At 45.4% G+C, this 25,348-nt stretch overlaps 1 protein-coding gene across 11 annotated transcripts in view; it reads right to left on the bottom strand.

Moving 5' to 3' along the window:
- Window positions 1-1,192: 1,192 nt before the first annotated feature.
- LOC125722166 (NACHT, LRR and PYD domains-containing protein 12-like) overlaps window positions 1,193-25,348 on the bottom strand; it is a 173,370-nt gene continuing 149,214 nt past the window's right edge. For 8 of the 11 annotated variants that reach the window (XM_048998337.1, XM_048998340.1, XM_048998342.1 and 5 more), the window contains 9 exons: window positions 20,158-20,221; window positions 19,746-19,974; window positions 17,397-19,116; window positions 13,805-13,978; window positions 13,024-13,197; window positions 12,403-12,576; window positions 3,854-4,027; window positions 3,693-3,739; window positions 1,193-2,063 (listed from right to left, as the gene is read on the bottom strand). In XM_048998337.1, coding sequence (XP_048854294.1) covers window positions 1,546-2,063; window positions 3,693-3,739; window positions 3,854-4,027; window positions 12,403-12,576; window positions 13,024-13,197; window positions 13,805-13,978; window positions 17,397-19,116; window positions 19,746-19,974; window positions 20,158-20,221 — 3,274 coding nt within the window. In that variant the 3' untranslated portion in view covers window positions 1,193-1,545. The remainder of the gene's footprint in view (window positions 2,064-3,692; window positions 3,740-3,853; window positions 4,028-12,402; window positions 12,577-13,023; window positions 13,198-13,804; window positions 13,979-17,396; window positions 19,117-19,745; window positions 19,975-20,157; window positions 20,222-25,348) is intronic. The other 3 variants (XM_048998345.1, XM_048998347.1, XM_048998346.1) reach the window with 2 other exon arrangements.

Below are 25,348 nucleotides of genomic sequence, written 5' to 3'. Positions count from 1 at the left end.
TGGGCACCTGCCCCTTCTGTCCGACGGGGGGGCACGCAGAACTTTTACAGTGTGGTGGGGGGGGGGAGTAAGGGATCCTGGGCACCTGCCCGTCTTGTCTGACGAGGTCAAAACCAGACCTTTTACAGTGGGGTGGGGTGGCAAGTTTGCCTGGGCACGTGTCCATTCTGTCTGATGGGGGCATAACCAGTTGTATTACAGTGGGGTTGGGGGGGGTTAGGGTGTCTGGGCACCTGCCCGTTCTGTCTGATGGGGGTATAACCAGACCTTTTACAGTGGGGTGGGGGTGGCAATGCTGCCTGGCCACCTGCCACTTCTATCCTACGGGGAAGTAACCAGACCTTTTATAGTGGGGTGGGGGGGGGGGGGGTAAGAGACCCTGGGCACGTACCTTTTCTGTCTGACGGGGAGTAGCCAGATCTTTTACAGTGGAGGGGGGGGGGGGGGGGGGTGGCAAGGCTGCCTGGGCATCCGCCTGTTCTGTCCAACGGGGGAGCAACCAGACCTATTACTGGGGGGTGGGGGTGGCAAGGGTGTTAATTATTTAACAAATCAAATTTCTTAATTTAAATATATTAATAATAATTTTATTTACTTTAATCCACTGAACCAGGACATAATTATATTTTCCAGTTTTTTTCAGTCTGTTATGTCTCTAGTTAAATGATTATTTTATACACTGATTGACAGTCATTATGTCAGTTATGTTCAGCTGCAGTAATACAGTGAATTTAACTTAATCCAGCAGACTGTGGTTTCATTATGTTACTCAGTTATGCTTTGGGTGACGCTGAAGCAGGACATTAATAGGACAGAACAGAAAGCCTTTATTGTCACTGTACAGGGAGGAAATACGGTAAATGGACATAAATATATAATATATAAAATGTACATATACAGGAGAAGGGGACAGCCCCCCCGAATCAGGATTACATTTAATTACATTTTAGTCAGAGAGAAAACGTATAAAAAACAATATTTTTCATGTTTATTCAGCTCACTGAACACAGTCATTTATTTTCTGTGAAACATACAGTCTTGTGCAAAAGTCTTAGGCCGTCCAAAGAAATGTTTGAAGCTGTTTATCTGGGTAGCAAGTGTACTTTGGCTTAGAACAAAAAACACAATTTAACATTAGAACGTCTGCAAATTAAGAGTAACACAATAAAAAACTAGTAAGCCGTTCCATGATTTTGTTAAATTTCACCATTATCAATTAAATAATGAAATATATTGGTTTAAAAAGTCAGTGAGAGATTGACTAGCTGTATGAGGTGTGTTAGTGGCCAAGTCAAAAAATACATGGCTGCACTGGACGGTCACTGCAAATACTGGGATGATTTTAGCAGAGGTTCTGAAATGGTGAAGCTGACACACTTTGACAGGCATCATATCATAGTTTTACACCAACAGGAGGATAATCTAAACATCATTTTCTTTGCCTGCCTAAGACTTTTGCACAGTTCTGTACATTTCAGAGTAAAAAGGATTATAAAGGTTAAAAAGCAGAGATTTTATCTTTTTGCCAGGAGAACCAGCAACACGTCACAGTGACACTGAGGAGTTTATATAAACCCGAAACCCTGGATAGAGGGACTCAGTGAATGAGGAGGTGAGTCTGTGCAGGGGGGTCAGTCCATCAGAGGAGACTCTGTAGAAGGACAGAGCACCAGCCCCCCAGTCCAGATACACTCCTACTCTGCGGGAGCCTGAGGGCTTTATGGGTATGACAGTCTGTTTATTATTGTGCCAGACAGAGTATCTGTCAGTATTACAGTACAGACTCCATGACTTGTCATTGAATCCAAGCCAACAGTCCCTCCCTCCTTTCCTCCCGATCCCTTTATAAGTCACTCCTATCCAGGCTGCATCTCCATCCCACTCAGCCTCCCAGTAACAGCGGCCAGTCAGACTCTCTCTGCACAGAACTTGTTCCCAGCTGTCAAATCTCTCTGGATGATCAGGATATGGCTGCTCTGCCCCCCATGTCACCTTCCTGTTCCCCCCTGACAGAGACAGGAAACTGTTTGCTGTGTTGGGGTCCAGCGTCAGCTGGCAGGAGTCTGTAGGCAGGAGGAAGAATTATTAATCCCATCAGGCCGCCTGTACTTTATGTTTCTGTACGATATAAAAACAGCAGCTTCCCCTAACGAAGCGGGAACTGAAGCTTATGAAACATAAAGTGGGCGCGCGACGGCGGCGGGAAGAGCCGCCAAAATGGGGCGCGAGCTAAACTAACAGCTTAATTAATTTAATTAAAAAATGACAAAGCAGCGACATTCATCAGACATATTCATCACAAGCATATTTACCACAAAACGGCACCAGAGATCAATACTAAAGTCAGTGTCTTTCCTTCAAACCGCTAATTCCGGCGCGTCCGGCTCGAAAATGGCCATCAATAACAGAATATTTAAGTAATATTATTACACGTTTAAAGTGATATTTAATAAACATTTGGACCTGGATTCTGATATAAACGATGATTCCGGCACAGATCGTGCGCGCATCATAAAAACAGGAAGGTTTTCATTAATTCAGAAAAATATTGCTCTGAAAAACGGGATTATTATCTCATTAATTCGGAAAAACAGAATTAATTTTTCCCAGATGAATGCAATACGCTTCCATAGAGAACCGCTTACCGCGCGCGTGACTGTAGATGCTGCGCCGCTGCCGCGAGGCGTGAGCCCCGCATCTCGCGCACGCACGCGGCCGCTCTAATTTGTTAACATGGGCGCCGAAATGAAATTTGATATTTTCCGCCGCACATCCAGTGTGTCCCGGGCGCTAATTTCTTTTAGCACCGTGGATCAGGAGAACTTTTTAATATTCACGAGTGAAGCCATACACGATTGGCTGGCTGATTAATATTTATGAGAGGGGCACTACCTCATTGGCCAGTTAACATCGACTTGTGCTGCCTGTTTCTTCTACCTAAAGCAGGGGTGTCCAAATCCAGTCCTGGGGGGCCGGTGCCCTGTGTAGCTCAGCTCTTTCCCTGTTCCACCATAAATAATTCAGCTCAAGAGCTGTGTGGTTATTAGCACAAGGAGATGAATCAGGTGTGTTAAATGAGGGGAAACCCAAAAATGTGCAGGACTCTGGCCCTCCAGGACTGGATTTGGGCTCCCCTGGTTTAAGGGATTCAGTGACCAATCAGTAATATTCTCTCATGAATTTTAAGGAATGTTCCAGAACCACCCTGTAAAAATGCAAATTCACATTTTGCACTTGAGGAGAGAGTCCGGTCTCACTGCCTACAGGTGCCTCCTTAGGACAATACTAATGAATCTCACACAGAAAACACATACACTCACGGCATCCGCAAAAAGAACAAATGCAAAGGATTCTTTTTTTGTGAAATTAAATATGTATAACTAATTTAGAATATATTTAACCATCCTACACTCCCACACAAACACGAAGATAATACAAGCAGCTATAAAGCATTTGCAAAAAATATTTTAAAAACCGATTAAATTAATTGATAGTGTTTTGGTGATGATTTTGATTTTTTGTTTCGAGTTTGGATGTTTGTCTAAAATGACATGAAACTCACCTAAACACAAACATGGAAATCCATCTACACACAGTGCAAAAAGCCACTTATCACAACAATTGTGTGAATACAACCATAACATACAGTAGTATTCATGGTATTATTAATAAAAACATGCAAAGACACTTACATTTCTGTAAGCCTGGTCTGGTCCTGCACTCTCCACCGTAATCCACACTACAGGAGAAGCAGAATGATATAGTACTACTGTATGCATTTATTTATTGGTGCCTCTTCTTCACATACATGCATAAGTATCTGTAGCGTGTCAGACAAACACTCTGTACTCACTGCAGCTTCTCCAGTTTACAGCTGGGATCCTCCAGTACAGCAGAAAGCAGCTTCACTCCTGAGTCTCCTGGGTGATTGTAGCTCAGGTCCAGCTCTCTCAGGTGTGAGGGGTTTGATCTCAGAGCTGAAGCCAGGGAAGAACAGCCTTCTTCTGTGACTCTACAGCCTGACAGTCTGCAGAAACATGGAAAAAAAATCCACAATAAATAAGATCACCTGACCATTACAAGCATTACTTTTAAGCAAAAGTGATTCCTCTAATAAATATTTCAATAATCACACAAAATTAACATCTTTTGAACATTTTATAAGAACCTATACTTCTCAGAACCAGATCCAGTTGATATAGAATCATTTAAAAATAATCTAGACTTACCCATATTAACCAATGAAACAGCAGATGCCCTTGATGCCAGAGGTGGAGATTTCAGGTCCAGAGAGTACAAATCCAGACCAAGATTTTGTTTCAACCAACCAGATGAATATAAAGAGTCACAGTCACAGAGACTCAACAGGTTTGTTGAAACAAAATCTTGGTCTGGATTTGTACTCCCTGGACCTGAAATCTCCACCTCTGCTTGATGCACCATTAACATCAGAAGAACTCCATAAGGTCCTCAACCAAATGCCTAACAACCAATCGCCAGACCGGATGGTTACCCTGCAGAAATCTATAGGCCATTACAGTGTTATTGAAACCTGATAAAGACCAAACACAGCCCTCCAGTTACCGGCCATTACAGTGTTATTGAGACCTGATAAAGACCCAACACAACCCTCCAGTTACCCGGCACTCTCATTAATGAATAACTTGAAAATCATTACAAAAGCTCTCGCCACTCAGTTACAGACAGTCATTCCTACTATAATCCATCCTGATCAGACAGATTTCATCAAGACCAGACATGCCTCGGACAACATCTATAGATTATTTAATTTAGTCTAGACTGCTCAGCATACCCATACTAAAACCATGATTACATTATTAGATGCAGAAACGGCATCTGACAGTCAGTTGGACATTCCTCTTTAATACATTGCATAGATTTGGCTTTGGAGAATCGTTCACCCAATGGGTTAAAATACTGTACACCTCACCCAAAGCTGCAGTGTCACAGATGGGATCACATCACCTGCATTCACACTCCGACGGGGAAGACGGCCTGCATGCCCACTCTTTCCTTCACTGTTTGCCATCTTCATAGAAACAATTGTGGCAGCAATACGACAGAACAGTGAAATAAATGGAATTCATACTAATAACAACACAAAATTAATCTCTATGCAGATGATATCTTGCTGTTTTTATGAAACCCTCAAAATATGAAATTTTAATTTTATTAATACCTTTTCAAATCTATCAAACTACACAATAAACTGGAAAAAAACCCATAATATTCTCACTGTCTGAAGATGCCTGGGATTCAGCCGATCAGGATGGTCCATTTCACACTGGAAATATCCGGTACTTGGGTATCTACATCTCCCACAGGCTGTCTGACTTGGTTACTCTCAACTACACCCCCTTATTCAAAACAATAGATGAGTCTCCCACTTCAATCAATAAAAATAGAATTACTCGTCCAGAATAAATTCAGAAAAATTCTTTCAAACTCATTAATGTCACATTTTTGCTGGAAAAACAAAAACTCAAAATCAAACATTCCACATTACAGAAAAGTAAATCTCAAGTTGGATTACAAGCTCATTTTTCTTAATTATTACTTAGCAAATCAACTGCAAGACTTAACTAAATGGTCACACTACAGCAGTAACAGCAGCTCATGGTTACAGCAGGAGCAGCTGTACTGTAAAAAATCTCAGACATGCAGACTTACTCAAAATTTCATTAAAGAAACAAAACTGCTTTAACAACACAGTGCTGCCATTTCCACAGCACTGACAGCCCAGTGGAAAGCCATTAAAATCACTAACTGTACTCTCAGACCCTGTAAATACACGCCAATCTGGAATAATCTGGACTTCCTACTTCACAATATCACTATTCACTATCACTCACGGGGACAGAAAGGGATTACACATCTCCACCTCCTTTTCAGTAACAGTCATTTCATGACATTCGAAGACTTAATCCATAAATACGAGTTGAGAATAAGCAATTTTTCTAATATTTACTAACTGAATCCAGCATCAAAACCAAAATGAACCTCACACATAATACACTGAATCCTCCTCAGATGAGACAACATTCTGCAACTTAAAAATAAAAAGAAACCTCCATCTGCGACAGACACATTGATATTTGTACCAAAAATTAATTGGAATAAGGACCTTATCTTTTCCCCCAGCTCTGATTTCTGGATGGACGTCTGCAACAACATATTCACAGTGACAAATACTGGCCTTCAGTTCAGTACAAAGTAATTCACATAAAACATGTGACTCAATATAAAAAGTAGTCAGTACTGATACCTGCTCACAGTGTACAATGGGTGTCACAGATAATTATCTGCATGCTCTGTGGGACTGTATACCTGCTCACAGTGCACCATGGGTGTCACAGATAATTATCTGCATGCTCTGTTGGCCTGTATATTACTGTATGTTCTCTATTGGTGAAAGATCTGGACTGCAGACAGGCCAATTCAGCACCCGGGCTCTTCTCCGACGAAGCCATGTGCTTGTAATAGCTGCAGTATGTGGTTTTGCATTGTCCTGCTGAAATACACAAGGCCTTCCCTGAAACAGACGTCCTCTGGAGGGGAGCATGTGTTGCTCTAAAACCTTTATATACCTTTCAGCATTCATAGTTCCTTCCAAAACATGCAAGCTGCCCATACCGTATGCACTCATGCACCCTCATACCATCAGAGATGCTGGCTTCTGAACTGAACGCTGATAACACACTGGAAGGTCTCCCTCCTCTTTAGCCCGGAGGACACGGCGCCCTTCATCACCAACAAGAATGTCACATTTGGACTCGTCTGACCATAGAACACTTTCCCACTTTGAAACAGTCCATTTCACATGAGTCTTGGCCCACAGGACACGACGGCGCTTCTGGACCATGTTCAGATATGGCTTCCTTTTTGCATGATAGAGCTTTAGCTGGCATCTGCAGATGGCACGGCGGATTGTGTTTACCGACTGTGCTTTCTGGAAGTATTCCTGGGCCCATTTAGTAATGTCACTGACACAATCATGCCGATGAGTGATGCAGAGTCGTCTGAGGGCCCGAAGACCACGGGCATCCAATACAGGTCTTCGGCCTTTGAACATTTGTAATATTATCTATGTTCTGTTGTGAATAAAATATAGGCTCATGTGACTTGAAAGTGTTTTATTTGTTATTTCATTCAAATATAAAGTACTTTTCTAGAATTCTGGTTGTTTGTATGTTTGCTGGGGGGCGGCAAGGTGGCGCAGTGGTTAGCACTATTGTTTCACACCTCTGGGACCCGGGTTCAAATCTCCACCTGGGTCACAAGTGTGTGGAGTTTGCATGTTCTCTCCATGTCGTAGTGGGGTTTCCTCCGGGTACTCCGGTTTCCCCCCACAGTCCAAAAACATGCTGAGGCTAATTGGAGTTACTAAATTGCCCGTAAGCGTGCATGTGTGAGTGACTGGTGTGTGAGTGTGCCCTGCGATGGGCTGGCCCCCCATCCTGGGTTGTTCCCTGCCTCGTGCCCATTGCTTCTGGGATAGGCTCCGGACCCCCCGCGACCCAGTAGGATAAGCGGTTTGGAAAATGGATGGATGGATGTATGTTTGCTGGGGGCGGCATGGTGGTGCAGTGGTTAGCACTATTGCCTAACACCTCTGGGACCCGGGTTCAAGTCTCCGCCTGGGTCACATGTGTGTGGAGTTTGCATGTTCTCCCCATGTCGTCGTGGGGTTTCCTCCGGGTACTCCGGTTTCCCCCACAGTCCAAAAACATGCTGTGGCTAATTGGAGTTGCTAAATTGCCCGACTGGTATGTGAATGTGCCCTGCGATGGGTTGGCCCCCCTCCTGGGTTGTTCCCTACCTTTTGCCTATTGCTTCCGGGATAGGACCCCCTGCGACCCAGTAGGATAAGCGGTTTGGAAAATGGATGGATGGATGTATGTTTGCAGCAAACTATTTTGTGAATAAAAGCTACCTCAACACCCACCGCCCCCTTACTTTTTTGCAGTTATTTTTATTAATTATTATTATTACTGTTTAATTCATGTATTGTATGTTTCAATCATTACAGATATGTATGAAAGTGTGTCTGTGTATGTATGGACATTCATATCTATGTATTAATATACACTGCTCAAAAAAATTGAAGGAACACTTTTTAATCAGAGTATAGCATCAAGTCTATTAAACTTCTGGGATATTGATCAGTTCAGTTAAGTAGCGGAGGGGGTTGTTAATCAGTTTCAGCCGCTTTAGTGTTAATGAAATTATCAACAGGTGAACTAGAGGGGCAACAATGAGACGACCCCCAAACCAGGAATGGTTTAACAGGTGGAGGCCACTGCCATTTTTCCCTCCTCATCTTTTCTGACAGTTTTTTCACTAGTTTTGCATTTAGCGACGGTCAGTGTCACTACTGGTAGCATGAGGCGATACCTGGACCCTACAGAGGTTGCACAGGTAGTCCAACTCCTCCAGGATGGCGCATCAATACGTGCCATTGCCAGAAGGTTTGCTGTGTCTCCCAGCACAGTCTCAAGGGCATGGAGGAGATTCCAGGAGACAGGCAGTTATTCAAGGAGAGCTGAACAGGGCCATAGAAGGTCCTTAACCCATCAGCAGGACCGGTATCTGCTCCTTTGTGCAAGTAGGAACAGGATGAACACTGCAGGAGCCCTACAAAATGACCTCCATCAGGCCACTGATGTGAATGTTTCTGATTGTTTGGTCAGAGACAGACTTCATGAGGGTGGCTTGAGGGCCCAACGTCCTCTAGCGGGCCCTGTGCTCACTGCCCAGCACCATGGAGCTCGATTGGCATTTGCCATAGATTACCAGAATTTGCAGGTCTGCTACTGGTGCCCTGTGCTTTTCACAGATGAGAGCAGGTTCACCCTCAGCACATGTGACAGATGTGAAAGGGTCTGGAGAAGCCATGGAGAACGTTATGCTGCCTGCAGCATTGTTCAGCATGACCGGTTTGGTGGTGGGTCAGTGATGGTCTGGGGAGGCATATCCATGGAGGGACACACAGACCTCTACAGGCTAGACAACGGCACCTTGACAGCCATTAGGTATCAGGATGAAATCCTTGAACCCATTGTCAGACCCTATGCTGGTGCAGTGGGTCCTGGGTTCCTCCTGGTGCACGACAATGTGGCAAGAGCATATAGGCAGTTCCTGGAGGATGAAGGAATTGATACCATTGACTGCCCCCCACACTCGCCTGACCTAAATCCAATAGAACACCTCTGGGACATTATGTTTCGTCCATTCGATGCCACCAGGTTGCACCTCAGACTGTCCAGAAGCTCAGTGATACCCTGGTCCAGATGTGAGAGGAGATCCCCCAGGACATCATCCATGGTCTCATTAGGACCATGCCCCGACATTGTCAGGCATGCATACAACCACGTGGGGACCATACAAACTACTGAGTATGATTCTGAGTTACTGTAATGAAATTTCAACAAAATGGACTAGCCTGCCGCATCATTTTTCACTTTGATTTTCGGGGTGTCTTTGAATTCAGTCCTCTGTAGGTTGATAATTTCATTTCCATCAAACAGTGCGGCAGCCTTTCATTCCTAACACATTACCCAGTCTACATCAGTATAGATATCCAGCATAATTTTTTTTCCCCATTGATATCTGATGTGTTTTCAAAGTGTTCCTTTAATTTTTTTGAGGAGTGTATATGTGTGATAATTTTTTATTTACTAATTTCTTTTTGGCAATTACGGCTCCAATCATCCACAATCATCATATATAAATAGAATCCTTCGTTTTTTACTTTTTTGCATTTATCTCCTTTTCTTTTCCTCTCCCCTCTACGACTCCTCACATTAAATACTGACTTCATTCGCCCCCCCATTCCTGCCACTTCAACTAGCCTCTACTTTGGGGTAGTGGTTCTTTTCACCTGTGCCTCTGGGTGGGGCAGGTCACCTAGTGCACTGGGGGTGGGGTGTCGCAGACACTCTCACAGACACATACACTGTCACAGACACTCTCACAGACACATACACTGTCACAGACACTCTCACAGACACATACACTGTCACAGACACTGTCACACACACGTACCCTGTCACAGACACTCTCACACACACGTATCCTATCGCAGACACTCACACACGCATACCCTGCCGCAGACACTCTCACACACACGTACCCTGGCACAGACACTCTCACACACACATACACTGTCACAGACACTCTCACACACACGTACCCTGCCACAGACACTCTCACACACACATACACTATCACAGACACTCTCACACACACGTACCCTGCCACAGACACTCTCACACACACGTATCCTGCCACAGACACTCTCACACACACATACACTATCACAGACACTCTCACACACACGTACCCTGCCACAGACACTCTCACACACACGTACCCTGTCACAGACACTCTCACACACACGTACCCTGTCACAGACACTCTCACACACACGTACCCTGCCGCAGACACTCTCACACACACGTACCCTGCCGCAGACACTCTCACACACACATACACTGTCACAGACACTCTCAAACACACGTACCCTGTCGCAGACACTCTCACACACACGTACCCTGTCACAGACACTCTCACACACACGTACCCTGTCACAGACACTCTCACACACACGTACCCTGTCACAGACACTCTCAAACACACATACCCTGCCGCAGACACTCTCACACACACGTACCCTGTCGCAGACACTCTCACACACACGTACCCTGCCGCAGACAGTCTCACACACACGTACCCTGTCACAGACACTCTCACACATACGTACCCTGTCACAGACACTCTCACACACATGTACCCTGCCACAGACACTCTCACACACGCGTACCCTGCCACAGACACTCTCACACACACTGCATTATATGCGAGTCTGCTATATCTGATGCTTTTTCTGCATGTAATTAAAGGTGCACAACCGGCAGTCCTCGTCTGTTATAGACGATATTCCGTTACAAGCGAGTCCATTATAACAGGATTATACTACACCTTCGACTCCACCTAGCAGACATACTTATGAGGGGATTGAGGTATGGACGTTTTGAAAGGTGTGACAGAAAGAAGCTTTTTCTGTCAGTTACTTAAAATGTTAGTGCCAGGAGTTTTCAAAACATTATACAACATTGACTGGAATCAAATTCAACTACCTGATTAAACAAAAATGCTTTTGTGGCAATAAACATTAAAGGTGGATTTAGCGTAAAAAGAAGGATGGTTATAATGAAATGAACCTTATCCCAACTCTAAGATATGGTGGAGGTTCCTGATTTTCCTCCAAAAACCCTGGAAACCTCGTTAGGGTACATGGCACTATGGGGTCCATGAGATACCAGGACATTTTATATCAAAATTTGGCTGCTGCTGCCAGGAAACAAACACTGGGCCTTCATTGGATCTTCCAGCAGGACGGTGATCCTAAGCACATGTCCAAATCAACATTAAAATGGTCAGCTGACCGCAGAATCAAGCTTCTGCCATGGCCATCTCAGTCCCCTGACCTGAACCCCACTGAAAACCTGTGGGCTGAGCTGAAGAGGAGAGTGCACAAGACAGGGCCGAGGACCCTGGGTGATCTGGAGAGATTCTGTAAAGAGGAATGGTCTCAGATGCCCTGCTCTGTATTCTCCAACCTTATAAAATGTCATAGGAGACTCAGTGCTGTTATACTGGCAAAGGGAGGTTGTACAGAGTATTAAAAGTAGGGCTGCCAATAATCGTGGCACATGTGTTTTTGTTGAAAATAATTATTTCTTGATGAAGGATTTGTTTTTCTTTGAATAAATTTATTTCAATGAAAGGTTGGATTTTTCTCATTTTTTTTCAGTGTGAGATGAAGCTGCTTCGCCAAAAGGTGGATTTTTTTCTAACCCTTTTTACAAATCTTTACAAGGGGGCCAATAATTGTGGAGGGCCTGTATATTGTTTATATAGGACACTGTTTTTGTACTAAATGGTGGTAAGTTAAGCATGTCCTCTACTGTGAACACCCGTGTAAAATAATCATTAAACTCATTTACTATATCAATTTTCATTTTCAATTATAAGGCCCTTACTATCCTGCAGATGAGTGATTTCAGCTTTTAGAGCTCTTTTGGAGTTAAAATATTGGTAGAAACTTTTAATGTCATACTTAACATCCAATGCAGTCTTACTTTCGACATTCCACTTACTGTAGTGAGTCTAATGTTATTTTTTAAGTCAACCTATAGACTTTGATACTCCTGCTTTATTTTGAAATCACTAGCTATGTTCCACCTTATTATCTCCAGTGTACAGTGTGAAATACCCAGTAATACTCACCTCACTACCCACAATTTACAGTATGGAATACCCAGTAAGACTGACCTCAGTAACTCCAGTTTACAGTGTGGAATACCCAGTAAGACTGACCTCAGTATCTCCAGTTTGCAGTGTAAATCCCCCAGTCCAGCAGAAAGCAGCTTCACTCCTGAGTCCTGCAGGTCATTGTTACTCAGGTCCAGCTCTCTCAGGGGTGAGGAGTTTGATCTGAGAGCTGAAGCCAGTGCCTCACAGCATTTCTCTGTGATTTCACACCAGCCCACCCTTAAAAAAATGAAACACTTTTAAATCCACTTTTTACACTGCAGCACTGTATTCAAATGAGGAGAATAGGGACCATGACATAATGGATTTTCAGAAAACAATTAAATTATTAAAAATCATTTTAACAATCATTCCGATTCTGTTTGGTGTCCATTATTTTTTTGTCCATAACACGTTAAAGTCGACATGTTTATCTGTAACAGTGCCGTTAACTTTGCTAACCAACACAAATGTTTTGCATGGATTATATGGTTGAATGGATATTTCCTGCTTCACTGCTTAATTATTTCTAACATGGATAGAGGGCTGATAAGATTGTGGGATATAAGGAAGTAGGATAAGAAAACAGAAGCTGTTTGTGTTTGTTTATTATGTAACTGCTGAAAGGCATTGTGGGTTTTCTTACTGTCCAGTTACGTTTGTGTAAAATGCATATTCTGTACTCACTGCAGCTTCTCCAGTTTACAGCTGAGATCCTCCAGTACAGCAGAGAGCAGCTTCACTCCTGAGTGTCCTGGGTGATTGTAGCTCAGATCCAGTTCTCTCAGGTGTGAGGGGTTTAACTTCAGAGCTGAAGCCAGGGAAGAACAGCCTTCTTCTGTGACCCTACAGCCTGACAACCTGCAGAGAGAGAGAGAGACAGAAACTCCCCAATAAATAATATCACCTCACCATTATAATTATTAAATAAATGTGATGCTCTAATAAATAATTCAAGAATTACAGTTTAGTGTCTAAGACAAGGCAGGACCCCTCCTCTCTTTCCCTTAGCTAATTGCTCACTATCTCCTCTTTATAGTGTGGAATACACAGTAATACTGACCTCAGTATCTAAAGCGTACAGTGTGGAATACCCAATATTACTGACCTCAGTATCTCCAGTTTGTGGTTTGGAATACCCAGCAATACTGGCCTCAGTATCCCCAGTTTACAGTGTGGAATATCCAGTAATACTGGCCTCAGTATCTTCAGTTTGCGGTGTGGAATACCCAGCAATACTGGCCTCAGTATCCTCAGTTTACAGTGTGGAATATCCAGTAATACTGACCTCAGTACCTGCAGTTTACAGTGTGGAATACCCAGTAATACTGGCCTCAGTATCTCCAGTTTACAGTGTGAATTACCCAGTAATGCTGGCCTCAGTACCCCCAGTTTACAGTGTGGAATACCCAGTAATACTGGCCTCAGTATCCCCAGTTTACAGTGTGGAATACCCAGTAATACTGACCTCAATATCTTCAGTTTACAGTGTAAATCCCCCAGTGCAGCAGAGAGCAGCTTCACTCCTGAATCCTTCAGGTTATTGTCACTCAGGTCCAGCTCTCTCAGGGGGGAAGAGTTTGATCTTAGAGCTGAAGACAGCACTTCACAGTGTTTATCTATGAGATCACAGCTGTTCAGCCTGAAACAGAAAACACTTTAAGACACAGACATACACACATCCTACACATTAGTAAAATACAAAGCATTACAATAAGCATTTGTTTTCAGTATAATTAGCAGCATAGCTTACACCTCAAAATGAATTATAGTCTGCAGAATGTTCTGTGCGTCTGACAATCTGCTGCAGTTATATGATCACTAATTGTGAGTCAGTGCATCTTTGCTCAAAACTAGAGGTAAAAACATTAAGTAGAAGCTACAGCCAAAAATCACAGAATATACAGGAATATATAGGAACAAATCAACAGCAAGATGGATGTAACCCCTCCCATAACAGTCAGACCAGTGCTTCCAGTGCAGTCCTTAGCCATCTTTCTGCCAGGTGTCCCTACACTCGACACGTATCACTGAAAGGAGGAGATGTGAACATTCCCAGCAGCTAATGCAGCAGCAACTGGCACTTGGATTCCTGATCCCATGAGTAAAATCCTTTTTCTCCCTGTATTGTTATACCTGGGAACATGTCAAATCACCAATTACGTCTGGGTGATATGACGATATTGTCGGTAATGAGCGTAATAAGACAAGCATCCCGGTGGTGATATCTGACAGTGACTAACCGGCGATTATCGTCTTTGCTGGGGAAACGCGCTTAGGCTACATACAAAGCAAGATAACAGAAGGATCCATGATTTGCTTTCAGTTCAGCCTTCTAGCCAAAGATTCTGAAGCAGTTAAAAAGAAACATTGCGCAGAATTTCACAAGCATTGTCCCTTGCAGTAACCATGCGTTCGCCATTCTTGTAAGTTCAGTATTGTCACATCACCAACTTCTATCTCTGAGTCAGCAGCCAGAATGTCAGTCATTCAAGTGCAGCTTTCTGGTGGGAATTTTGAGCTTCCCAACTCAGTTTTTTGTGTCTGAGTCTCAGGCACGGCTTTAAGTGTGTCCCTGACCCACCGTCTCGGTGGAGGACTGTCTGCTCGCGGCCGGTGGTTTTGGGCATGTGCGGCAGGCCTGCCCACGAGGGGAGCTCCCCCCCCCCCGGGGGAGCGCGAGGAGGGGCGCGAGGCCCCGGCGCTGGTGCGGGACACCGAGCACCGCGGGGGCGCCGATACTGTAGTAACGGACTTGGACTCAGACCGTGGGGACCGGGAGGACGAGCCCCCCCTGCCCGTAGTCACTGCCCCCACCCCCGCTCCCGAGCCACGCCGGGATGGCGGGCTGGCAGAGGAGCCCGGCCCGGACGCAGCAGGGCCTACTGGCGGCAGCGCGGTGAGTGACTCCGCACCTGCTGAGCCAGGCACTGACCCATCTGTAGACACACCGCAGCGGAACATCCCGAGCCTGAGCTGGACCTGCACTTACTGGATTCTGATAAAGATCATGAGGACGTAGAGAGTTTGGCTGATGACTTGGAAGACTCACAGGCCTCCATGGACTCCAGCACCCCTGTAGGTAGGACCAAGGTTTACTCTCTTGAGCAGATCTGTTTCTTTCTGGACAGCACTAAAGGCCAGAGAAAACCTAAGATAGAGTCCTATGTCCCTGATTGGAAACTGTTTTACCTTCATGTACGATGGCGATGAGGAAATTTACTTTGGACGAGCTTGATAAACAGAAGCGGTGCAGCTTAAAGAAGCTTCACACCCCCTTGTGGAATTGGAGTGCTGACATTCAGGGACTCCCCATGCCTGTGTTCCCACCTGCCTCTCCCTCCTACTTATGCTGCCGTAGCCATATCTGCCGGAGCTTACATACTGCACTAACCTAACTGTTTGCACTGCCTCTAGTCTCCCCTACTTTGGCTAACTGCACATTTTATTTCCCCTACTCCCCCTGGGCTGTGCTGCCTGGAGACCCCACATTTTTAAGATATCCTGTCTACCCTGCTGCAGGTCTCCACTACCTGTGAGTCCTTCCGGCCTGCTCACCCTTCTGCCTGTGACATCTTCCCTGTTTACCCTGCTGCCGTACTACTGTTCGCCCCCCCATCTGAAGCAGCTCCAGCACTTGCTGTCATCACCTCCCTGCCCCCCACTTTGTGACTGAAATGTTAAGACTGGGATAATGTGAATTAGGACTTTGCCATCTTGATCATTTGACTTCCTCTGCTGCCCCCTGGAGGATGGGCTCCCCCTTTCAGTCTGGTCAGGGTTAGGGCTTCCTCTGCTGCCCCCTGGAGGATGGGCTCCCCCTTTCAGTCTGGTTAGGGTTAGGACTTCATCTGCTGCCCCCTGGAGGATGGGCTCCCCATTTGAGTCTGGTTAGGGTTAGGGCTTCCTCTGCTGCCCCCTGGAGGATGGGCTCCCCCTTTCAGTCTGGTTAGGGTTAGGGCTTCCTCTACTGCCCCCTGGAGGATGGGCTCCCCCTTTCAGTCTGGTTCCTCCCAAGGATTCTTCTTTCTAGGGTAATTTTCCTTGCCACTGTCCCCTCTGACTTGCTCACTGGGGGCTTTGGGCAGGGATGCTGTAAAGTGCTTTGAGATGATCTAATGTTGTGAAAACACACTATATAAATAAAACTGAACTGAACTGAAATTGCATTCAGTGTTTGGTGGGGGGGGGACTCAAAATGAGATCTGAACCAGCAACCTTCTGCTCATGGACACAGAGTCCGAGCCCAAAGAGTCACGCACCACATCCAGTATTTACAGAAATGCGTCCTACAGCATCCAGAACTGAAACGAATATGAGTGGTTTTCCCACTATTAATGAAAACTGGACCATTCTGTATGATGCTGTATCTTTGGTTATTTGTTACACAAAGGATGGTCGTGGAAATCTTGTCTTTTTTGTTTTTACTACATCACTACCTTCAGTTAATATAAACTAGATTAAAAAGGAACCTTGTTGTTAAAAGAGGGGAAATAAATTTTATATATATATATATATATATATATATATATATATATATATATATATATATATATATTAATTTAATATTTTAAACAATGTTGATCTATTTCTGCCGGACTAGATGTGCCGTCACATCCTCAGCCAGGTGCAGCTGAGGCCAGCAGAGGGCGCCAGTGAGCAGCCAGAGACAGCAGTCATACGGAAGCTCCCAGCTCTGGGCTCCATCACATGAACACGCCTGCTGACAATAACACTCACATACCACTTATACACCCTGTGGATAAAGAGCCCTCACTGTTTCTATAGCAGGTTAGGATGCTGTGCCTGTGATCAGAAGGCAGACTGGATGGGAATGGAAACGTAGTAACAAACAAAAAGTGACATCACTACCTTCAGTCATTATAAAGTCTGTGGTCAGGATTAGCTACTGCTATACAAACAGCTATAGCTGTGATTATCAAAATAAAACTCACTTATTGATCCATGAGGAGAAATATATAATATATATTACACATTTCAAACAATATTCATGTATTACTGCCAGACCAGACATGATTTCCCATCCCCACGTAACTTACAGAGCCGTCCTGGAGTTCTTGACCACAGGCAGCAGCCTGCAGTGCTGTTTATCTCGTCTGATATATTTCTTCAGGTCAAACACATCCAGCTCCTCATCTGACATCAGCATCACAAAGGCCAGAGCTGAGTACTGTGCAGGTGAGAGGTCATCTGCTGAAATGTTTCCTGAATTCAGGTATCTTTGTACTTCCTCTACTAGAGAATTGTCACCCAGTTCAGTCAGACAGTGGAAAAGATTGATGGTCCTTTCTGGAGATAAATTCTCCTGTATTTTCTCCTTGATGTATTGGGCTGTTTCCTTAATGGTATGTGAGCTGATTCTTGTCGGCCCCAGTAGCCTTTGTAACAGAGTCTTACTGGAGTCTGTTGAGAGGCCCAGGAGGAAGCGGAGGTAGAGGTCCAAGTGTCCATTCCTGCTCTCTAATGCCTCATTCACTGCAGTCTTCAGCAGGTCAGCTGATGAGTTTGACAGAAACACATATAAAGCAGCGAGATACTCCTGGATGCTCAGATGCACAAAGCAGTACACCTTCTCCTGGTACAACCCATACTCCTCTTTAAAGACTTCTGTGCACACTCCAGAGTAGACTGAAGTTTCAGTGACATCAATGCCATTCTCTGTCAGATCTTGCTCATAAAATATGAGATTGCCTTTCTCAAGGTTGTCAAAAGCCAATTTACCAAGTTTTAAAAGGAATTCCTTGCTGTTTTCATTTAGGTTGCTTTCATAGTTTTTCATATACTTGTCATTTTTTAAACTTGTCTGAAAGATCAGGAAGTGTGTGTACATTGCAGTCAGAGTCCTTGGAATTTCTCCCCTGTCAGTCTCACTAAAAAACCTCTTAAGCACAGTGGCTGAAATCCAGCAGAACACAGGTATGTGGCACATGATGAAGAGGCTCCTTGATGATTTCACATGTGTGATAATCCTGCTGGCCAGGCTCTGATCATTAAATCTCTTCTTGAAATACTCCTCCTTCTGGGCATCACTGAACCCTCGTATCTCTGTCACCTGGTGGACACACTTAGCAGGTAACTGATTGGCTGCTGCTGGCCGGGAGGTTATCCAGAGGAGAGCGGATGGGAGCAGATTCCCCTTAATGAGGTTAGTCAACAGAACATCCAGTGACGTTTTCTTTGTTACATCAAACCAGCTCTCATTGTTCTGAAAATCCAGAGGAAGGCGACACTCATCCAGACCATCAAAGATGAACAAGACTTTGTACCTAAACAGCTCAGTGGATTGAAATGATTTCAGTTCTGGGACAAAGTGGTGAAGCAATTCAATCAGACTGTATTCACCCTTAATCAAATTCAGGTCCCGGAAAGGAAGAGCAAATATGAAGTGAACATCCTGGTTTGCTTTTCCTTCTGCCCAGTCGAGAATAAATTTCTGCACAGAGACTGTTTTCCCGATACCTGCCACCCCTTTAGTGAGTACAGTTCTGATAGGTGTCTCACGGCCACATAAGGGTTTAAATATATCATTGCACTTGACTGTAGTATCTTCTGTTCGCCTTTTCTTGGATGCTGTTTCAATCTGTCTCACTTCATGTTCATCATTGACTGCTCCAGTCCCACCTTCAGTTATGTAGAGTTCTGTGTAAATCTCACTGAGAAGTGTTGGCTGTCCTTCCTTAGCTTTCCCTTCAAATACACACTCAAATTGCTTCTTAAGTTTACATTTCATTTCCTGCTGATGTTGCAGCATGAGCTGTCCTGAAAAGAAATGAGAGGAAAATGCACTAATTCTCACCGTGATCCTGACCAATATGAGAGGAAGAATATTTTCCAAAAACACACTTCTTCACACATACATATCCTGATATTTCCCTGTGACTGTGAATGTGAAACTGAAAGTTTTATCATGCGTATTTTACTGGAACACCGAATACAGGACCGTGAATAAGCCTTAGGCAGCCAAAGGAAATGTTTAAAGCCATTTATCTGGGTAGTAAGTGTATATCTGCTCAGAACCAAAAAAAACACAAAACCCCTTTTCAGTTCCCAAACCTCTCCTCAGGGGCACCACAGCCTGTCCATGTATTTGTTAAATTTCACCACCAGCTCACTTCATTCATTAATTAAATAAGTTTAAAACTCAATGAGATATTGATCAGCCACATGAGGTGTGTTAGTGGTCAAGTAAAAAAATACAGGGATATACTGCACAATATCAGCAAATATTAAGGTGATGTTGGGAGAGGTTCTGAAATGGCAAACACACTTTGACATACATATTATAGTAGTTCTACACCAACATGAAGACCATTTAAACATCCTTTTCTTTGGCTGCCTAAGACATTTACACAATATTGTACATGTACATAATATTATAAAGTTCTTACTCTTGTCCAGCAGGTCAGCAAGATCATTATGTTTCATGATCCTCAGGATGTACACTGCGATCTTCAGAGCTACCTCTCTAACACTGGTCTTCTGCATCTGACCATCACAGTCCAGGTCATTGTCCTCCTCCAGCTGAGGCTCAGAGCATTCTGGGAAATTCTGATCTAGGTGCCTCACAAACGTCTTCAGTTCCTCCTTTAGGAACTTCATGGCTTTTTCCTCTAGCGACTAAAATAAACAGTCAGAGTTAATTATTGCTACTTACACCAAACCTTTTCTGAGTTTCACTTGTGAATCAAAGTTTAAAACATATTTTCTTTAAGATGATGAATTTATTATTATGCAGCTGTATAAAATATAAGCTAATTCACATAACAGCCAAGAAAATATATATCAGCAATAAATACAAACCTTCAATATGGATGATAAACCCGATTTATCATGTAGATCTGAACTGCAATCTTCCATTTGGTCTCTGTGAATTAGGCAGAAACATAAAGACCTCAATTCATCTACACAAATGTAACAGAAAGGCTGAAAAGTTCCCCATTAAAATTGCTGTTACTGCAGATAAAGAATAACATTGTGGTATATTACAACACCAATTCCAAAAAGTTGGGAAATTGTGCAAATTGTAAATAAAAACATAATGTAATGATATGGAAATCTCATAAACCTGTATTATATTCATAACAAAGTATAGAAAACATATCAGATGTTTAAACTGAGACATTTTGCTATTTCATGAAAAATATTTGCTCATTTTGAATTTCATGACAGCAACGTATCTCAAAAAAGTTGGGACGGGGGCAATAGGAGGCTGGAAAAGTTAGTGGTACAAAAACCCAACAGCTGGAGGAACAATTTGCAAATGATTAGGTCAATTGGCAACAGGTGAGTGACATGACTGGGTATAAAAAGAGCATCTTAGAGTTGCAGTGTCTCTCTGAAGTAAAGATGGGCAGAGGGTCACAATCCCCCTAATACTGCACTGACAAATAGTGGAGCTATTTCAGAAAGAAGTTCCTCAGTATAAAACTGCAAAGAGGTTGAATATTTCATCATTTACAGCACATAATGTAATCAGATGATTCTGAGAATCTGGAGAAATCTCTGTGAAAAACCAGAGTAGATGCCTGTGATATTTTGGCCCTTAGGCAGCACTGCATCACAAACAGACACGATTCTGTAATGGAATCACTAAATAGGCTCAGGAATATTTCCCACAAACATTGTCAGTAAACACAATTCGCGCTGCCATGCACAGATGCCAGTTAAAACTCTATCATCCAAAGAAGAAGCCGAATATGAAGATGATCCAGAATCACCGACGTCGTCTCTGGGCCAAAGCTCATTTAAAATGGACTGCGGCTGAGTGGGAAACTGTTCTGTGGTCAGTCAGATCTAAATTTGAAATTCTTTTTGGAAACCAGGGACACCATGTCATCCGGACTAAAGAGGAGAAGGACCACCCAGCGTGTTATCAGCACTCAGTTCGAAAGCCAGCATCTCTGATGGTGTGGGGGTGCATTAGTACATATGGCAGGGGCAGCCAGCATCTCTGATGGTGTGGGGGTGCATTAGTACATATGGCAGGGGCAGCCTGCATATCTGGAAAGGCACCATCAGTGCTGAAAGGTATATCCAGGTTCTAGAGCAACAAATGCTCCCATCCAGACGACGTCTCTTTCAGTGAAGACCTTGCATTTTCCCACATGACAATGCCAAACCACACACTGCATCAATTACAACATGATGGATTCGTAGAAGAAGGGTCCCGATACTGAACTGGCCTGCCAGCGGTCCAGATCTTTCAGCCTTTGAGAACATTTGGTGCATCATAAAAGGAAAAATATGACACAGAAGATCTAGGACAGTTGAGCAACTAGAATCCTGTATCAGACAAGAATGGGACAACATTCCTCTCCCAAAACTCAAACAACTGATCTCCTCAGTCCTCAGATATTTACAGACTGTTGTTAAAAGTAGAGGAGATGCCACACAGTGGTAAACATGGCCTTGTCCCAACTTTTGTGAGATGTGTTGCTGCTGCGACATTCAAAATTTTTCCTTACAATGATGCATTTTCTCAGTTTGAACATTTGATATGTTTTCTGTTCTGTTATGAATAAAATACAGGTTTATCAGATTTCCATATCACTGCATTCTGTTTTTATTTACAACTTGCAGAACATCCCACCATTTTTGGAATAGGGGCTGTAGTTTGGAAAGATGTATCTGCCATGTTAAGCTTTATTCACTGGGGCGGCTTCCTGATTTTCTCATGACAGCAGAAGAGAACCAGTGACATCAGGCTCCAGCACACAGAGACACAGCAGGCAGGAAGGACAGTTTTCTATGCAGCCCTTTGTACCCAGTGACATTTAGAGTGATTCACTTGATTAGCAGAGATAAATGCCAGCATTTGATTCACAATCCTCAGTCAAGAAACTGGTTAAACTGGTTGTAACTGGTTGGTTAAATTCAGCACCTACGGGACTAATGGGCCGAATCTGTCCTTCAGCACCTACAGGGTTATCCCCCCCCCCCAGAGTGAGCACACAGCTTCCTATGCAACCAGCAAACAGTGAATCCCCCCGCTACCCCACCCCTCAATAAGGCTCTGCTTTGCTTATCAATGGAGCTGCCTGCTCTGTGAGCGACTGGCCCACAGCCGCACCGGCCTGGGACTCGCAGGTGAGCAGGGAGCGTCAAACGGGGGGGGGCGCCTATCAGCTTGTTGCCCGCATCCCTGCCTCCCCGCTTCTGTACCAGCTGGTCCCCGGGCCCCCACTAGCCGGGGTGATACTGCTGCCTAAATATGATGAAACATTACACATCATCATCCTGCACCTGTTCTCCATCCCAGTGGACATAATGTGCATGATGTCATCAGCGTGCGCCACTCAATCTAGTATGTCCTACTGTCTTACAGAATACTAACCGCTTCAGGGGTCATCGTTTGTCTGTCAGCCAGCAGCAGTGAGGAAAAACACACACACAGCTGTCCATGAACTCAAGTCCTGATGATGCTGCCTCAAACCTTCAGAACGTTCTTATCCCATTAGGATGTGATGGGGATGTGCTGACCAAGGACAGGGGGAAGCGTGAGAGCGGGTGGGAAGGGGAGCGAGCAGTATGAGTGGAGGCAGGCCTCTCAGCTTACACCACCCAGCTGTCGGGGCCCAGCGCCCCCCGGTGTCCGTTACCACAGGCACAACCCAAGACAAACACAGTATCTGCCGGTGCTATAGCGCCCCCCGGTGTCCGTTACCACAGGCGCAACCCAAGACAAACACAGTATCTGCCGGTGCTATAGCGCCCCCCGGTGTCCATTACCACAGGCGCAACCCAAGACAAACACAGTATCTGCCGGTGCTATAGCGCCCCCCGGTGTCCATTACCACAGGCGCAACCCAAGACAAACACAGTATCTGCCGGTGCTATAGCGCCCCCCGGTGTCCATTACCACAGGCGCAACCCAAGACAAACACAGTATCTGCCGGTGCTATAGCGCCCCCCGGTGTCCATTACCACAGGCGCAACCCAAGACAAACACAGTATCTGCCGGTGCTATAGCGCCCCCCGGTGTCCATTACCACAGGCAACCCAAGGCAAACACAGTATCTGCCGGTGCTATAGCGCCCCCTGGTGTCCATTACCACAGGCGCAACCCAAGACAAACACAGTATCTGCCGGTGCTATAGCGCCCCCCGGTGTCCATTACCACAGGCGCAACCCAAGACAAACACAGTATCTGCCGGTGCTATAGCGCCCCCCGGTGTCCATTACCACAGGCACAACCCAAGGCAAACACAGTATCTGCCGGTGCTATAGCGCCCCCCGGTGTCCGTTACCACAGGCGCAACCCAAGACAAACACAGTATCTGCCGGTGCTATAGCGCCCCCCGGTGTCCATTACCACAGGCGCAACCCAAGACAGACACAGTATCTGCCGGTGCCATAGAGAGATCAGCACAAGTCATACACACTGTGACGAGCTACAACACAGGCGGTAACTCTGCCAGGGGCTGATCTGGGCAGCTAGAGGCACATCGAGGAGGAGCAAAGGATGGGGGGGCAGTTAGACTTCCTCCTGACCTGGCGGGGAGTCTGGCAGAGGAACACACCTGACCTCTTATCTGCAGCTGCATAACTGGCCCAGCTGCGCATGCAGGGCAGGCAGCCTGAGAGCTGACAGGGTCTGGCAGGGCAGAGTTTGGCAGAGGAACACACCTGACCTCTTATCTGCAGCCGCATAACTGGCCCAGCTGCGCATGCAGGGCAGGCAGCCTGAAAGCTGACAGGGTCTGGCAGGGCTGCGCGCTTTAGGAGCTCGATGGCTACCTCCAGGTCAGAGTTCCGACTCTACGAATCGCTCTGGGTCGCCCTCCGCGTCCGTAACACTCTGGGTCGCCCTCCGCGTCCGTAACGCTCTGGGTCGCCCTGCGCGGCCGTAACGCTCTGGGTCGCCCTCCGCGTCCGTAACGCTCTGGGTCGCCCTGCGCGTCCGTAACGCTCTGGGTCGCCCTGCGCGGCCGTAACGCTCTGGGTCGCCCTGCGCGGCCGTAACGCTCTGGGTCGCCCTCCGCGGCCGTAACGCTCTGGGTCGCCCTGCGTGGCCGTAACGCTCTGGGTCGCCCTCCGCGGCCGTAACGCTCTGGGTCGCCCTGCGCGGCCGTAACGCTCTGGGTCGCCCTCCGCGGCCGTAACGCTCTGGGTCGCCCTCCGCGGCCGTAACGCTCTGGGTCGCCCTGCGCGGCCGTAACGCTCTGGGTCGCCCTCCGCGGCCGTAACGCTCTGGGTCGCCCTCCGCGGCCGTAACGCTCTGGGTCGCCCTCCGCGTCCGTAACGCTCTGGGTCGCCCTCCGCGGCCGTAACGCTCTGGGTCGCCCTCCGCGTCCGTAACGCTCTGGGTCGCCCTCCGCGGCTGTAATGCTGTGGGCCACGCCTGCTGGGGGGAAAGTCTGACTTATTTTGACAAGTCTGGCTCATTTAAGTGGGAATTCCGTTCCATCAACGTGTCTTAAATTAATCCCTGCTGAGCTGCCATGGTAACTTAGGTGAGTGATCAAGTTTGGTCCGGACCAGGTGAACTGTCTCGCTTAGTTAAACGTTGTCTCAAAGAACGTCCGACGTGTGGGAACAGATTCCCAATAGATTGTTTCGTTGGACGAGATCATTGGCTTCCGCAAAACGTCGAAAAACAGGGCGCAATTTTTCACGCAATCCGAGCAGGACCTTTTATTAGAGGGTATGATGAATTCAGTAATTTAATATGCACTAAAGGAAACACATCAAAAGCGACCCAAACCAGAAAAGACGGCTGGCAAAAAGTGTCCGACAAATTAAACGTGTAAGTAGTTTTTAGTTATTGTATTTATCACTTGAATGTAGTATTATGGTTCCAATGTTTCATTATTCTTTTATTATCAAAATTACAGATCGAATAGAAGCACAATCATGCAGGATATGGGAACAAGTTAAAGTGAAGTACAAACATGACATTTCATTCATATATATGTTTGTATGTATGAGTTTGTGTGTGTATGTATGTGTTTGTTGATTTTACGTATATGAATGGCGAGGCCGTGACTGAACC

The sequence above is a fragment of the Brienomyrus brachyistius genome, unplaced genomic scaffold, assembly GCF_023856365.1.
Source record: "Brienomyrus brachyistius isolate T26 unplaced genomic scaffold, BBRACH_0.4 scaffold37, whole genome shotgun sequence".
Classification (NCBI taxonomy): Eukaryota; Metazoa; Chordata; class Actinopteri; order Osteoglossiformes; family Mormyridae; genus Brienomyrus; species Brienomyrus brachyistius.
This window is presented reverse-complemented; position numbering and strand designations above follow the sequence as displayed.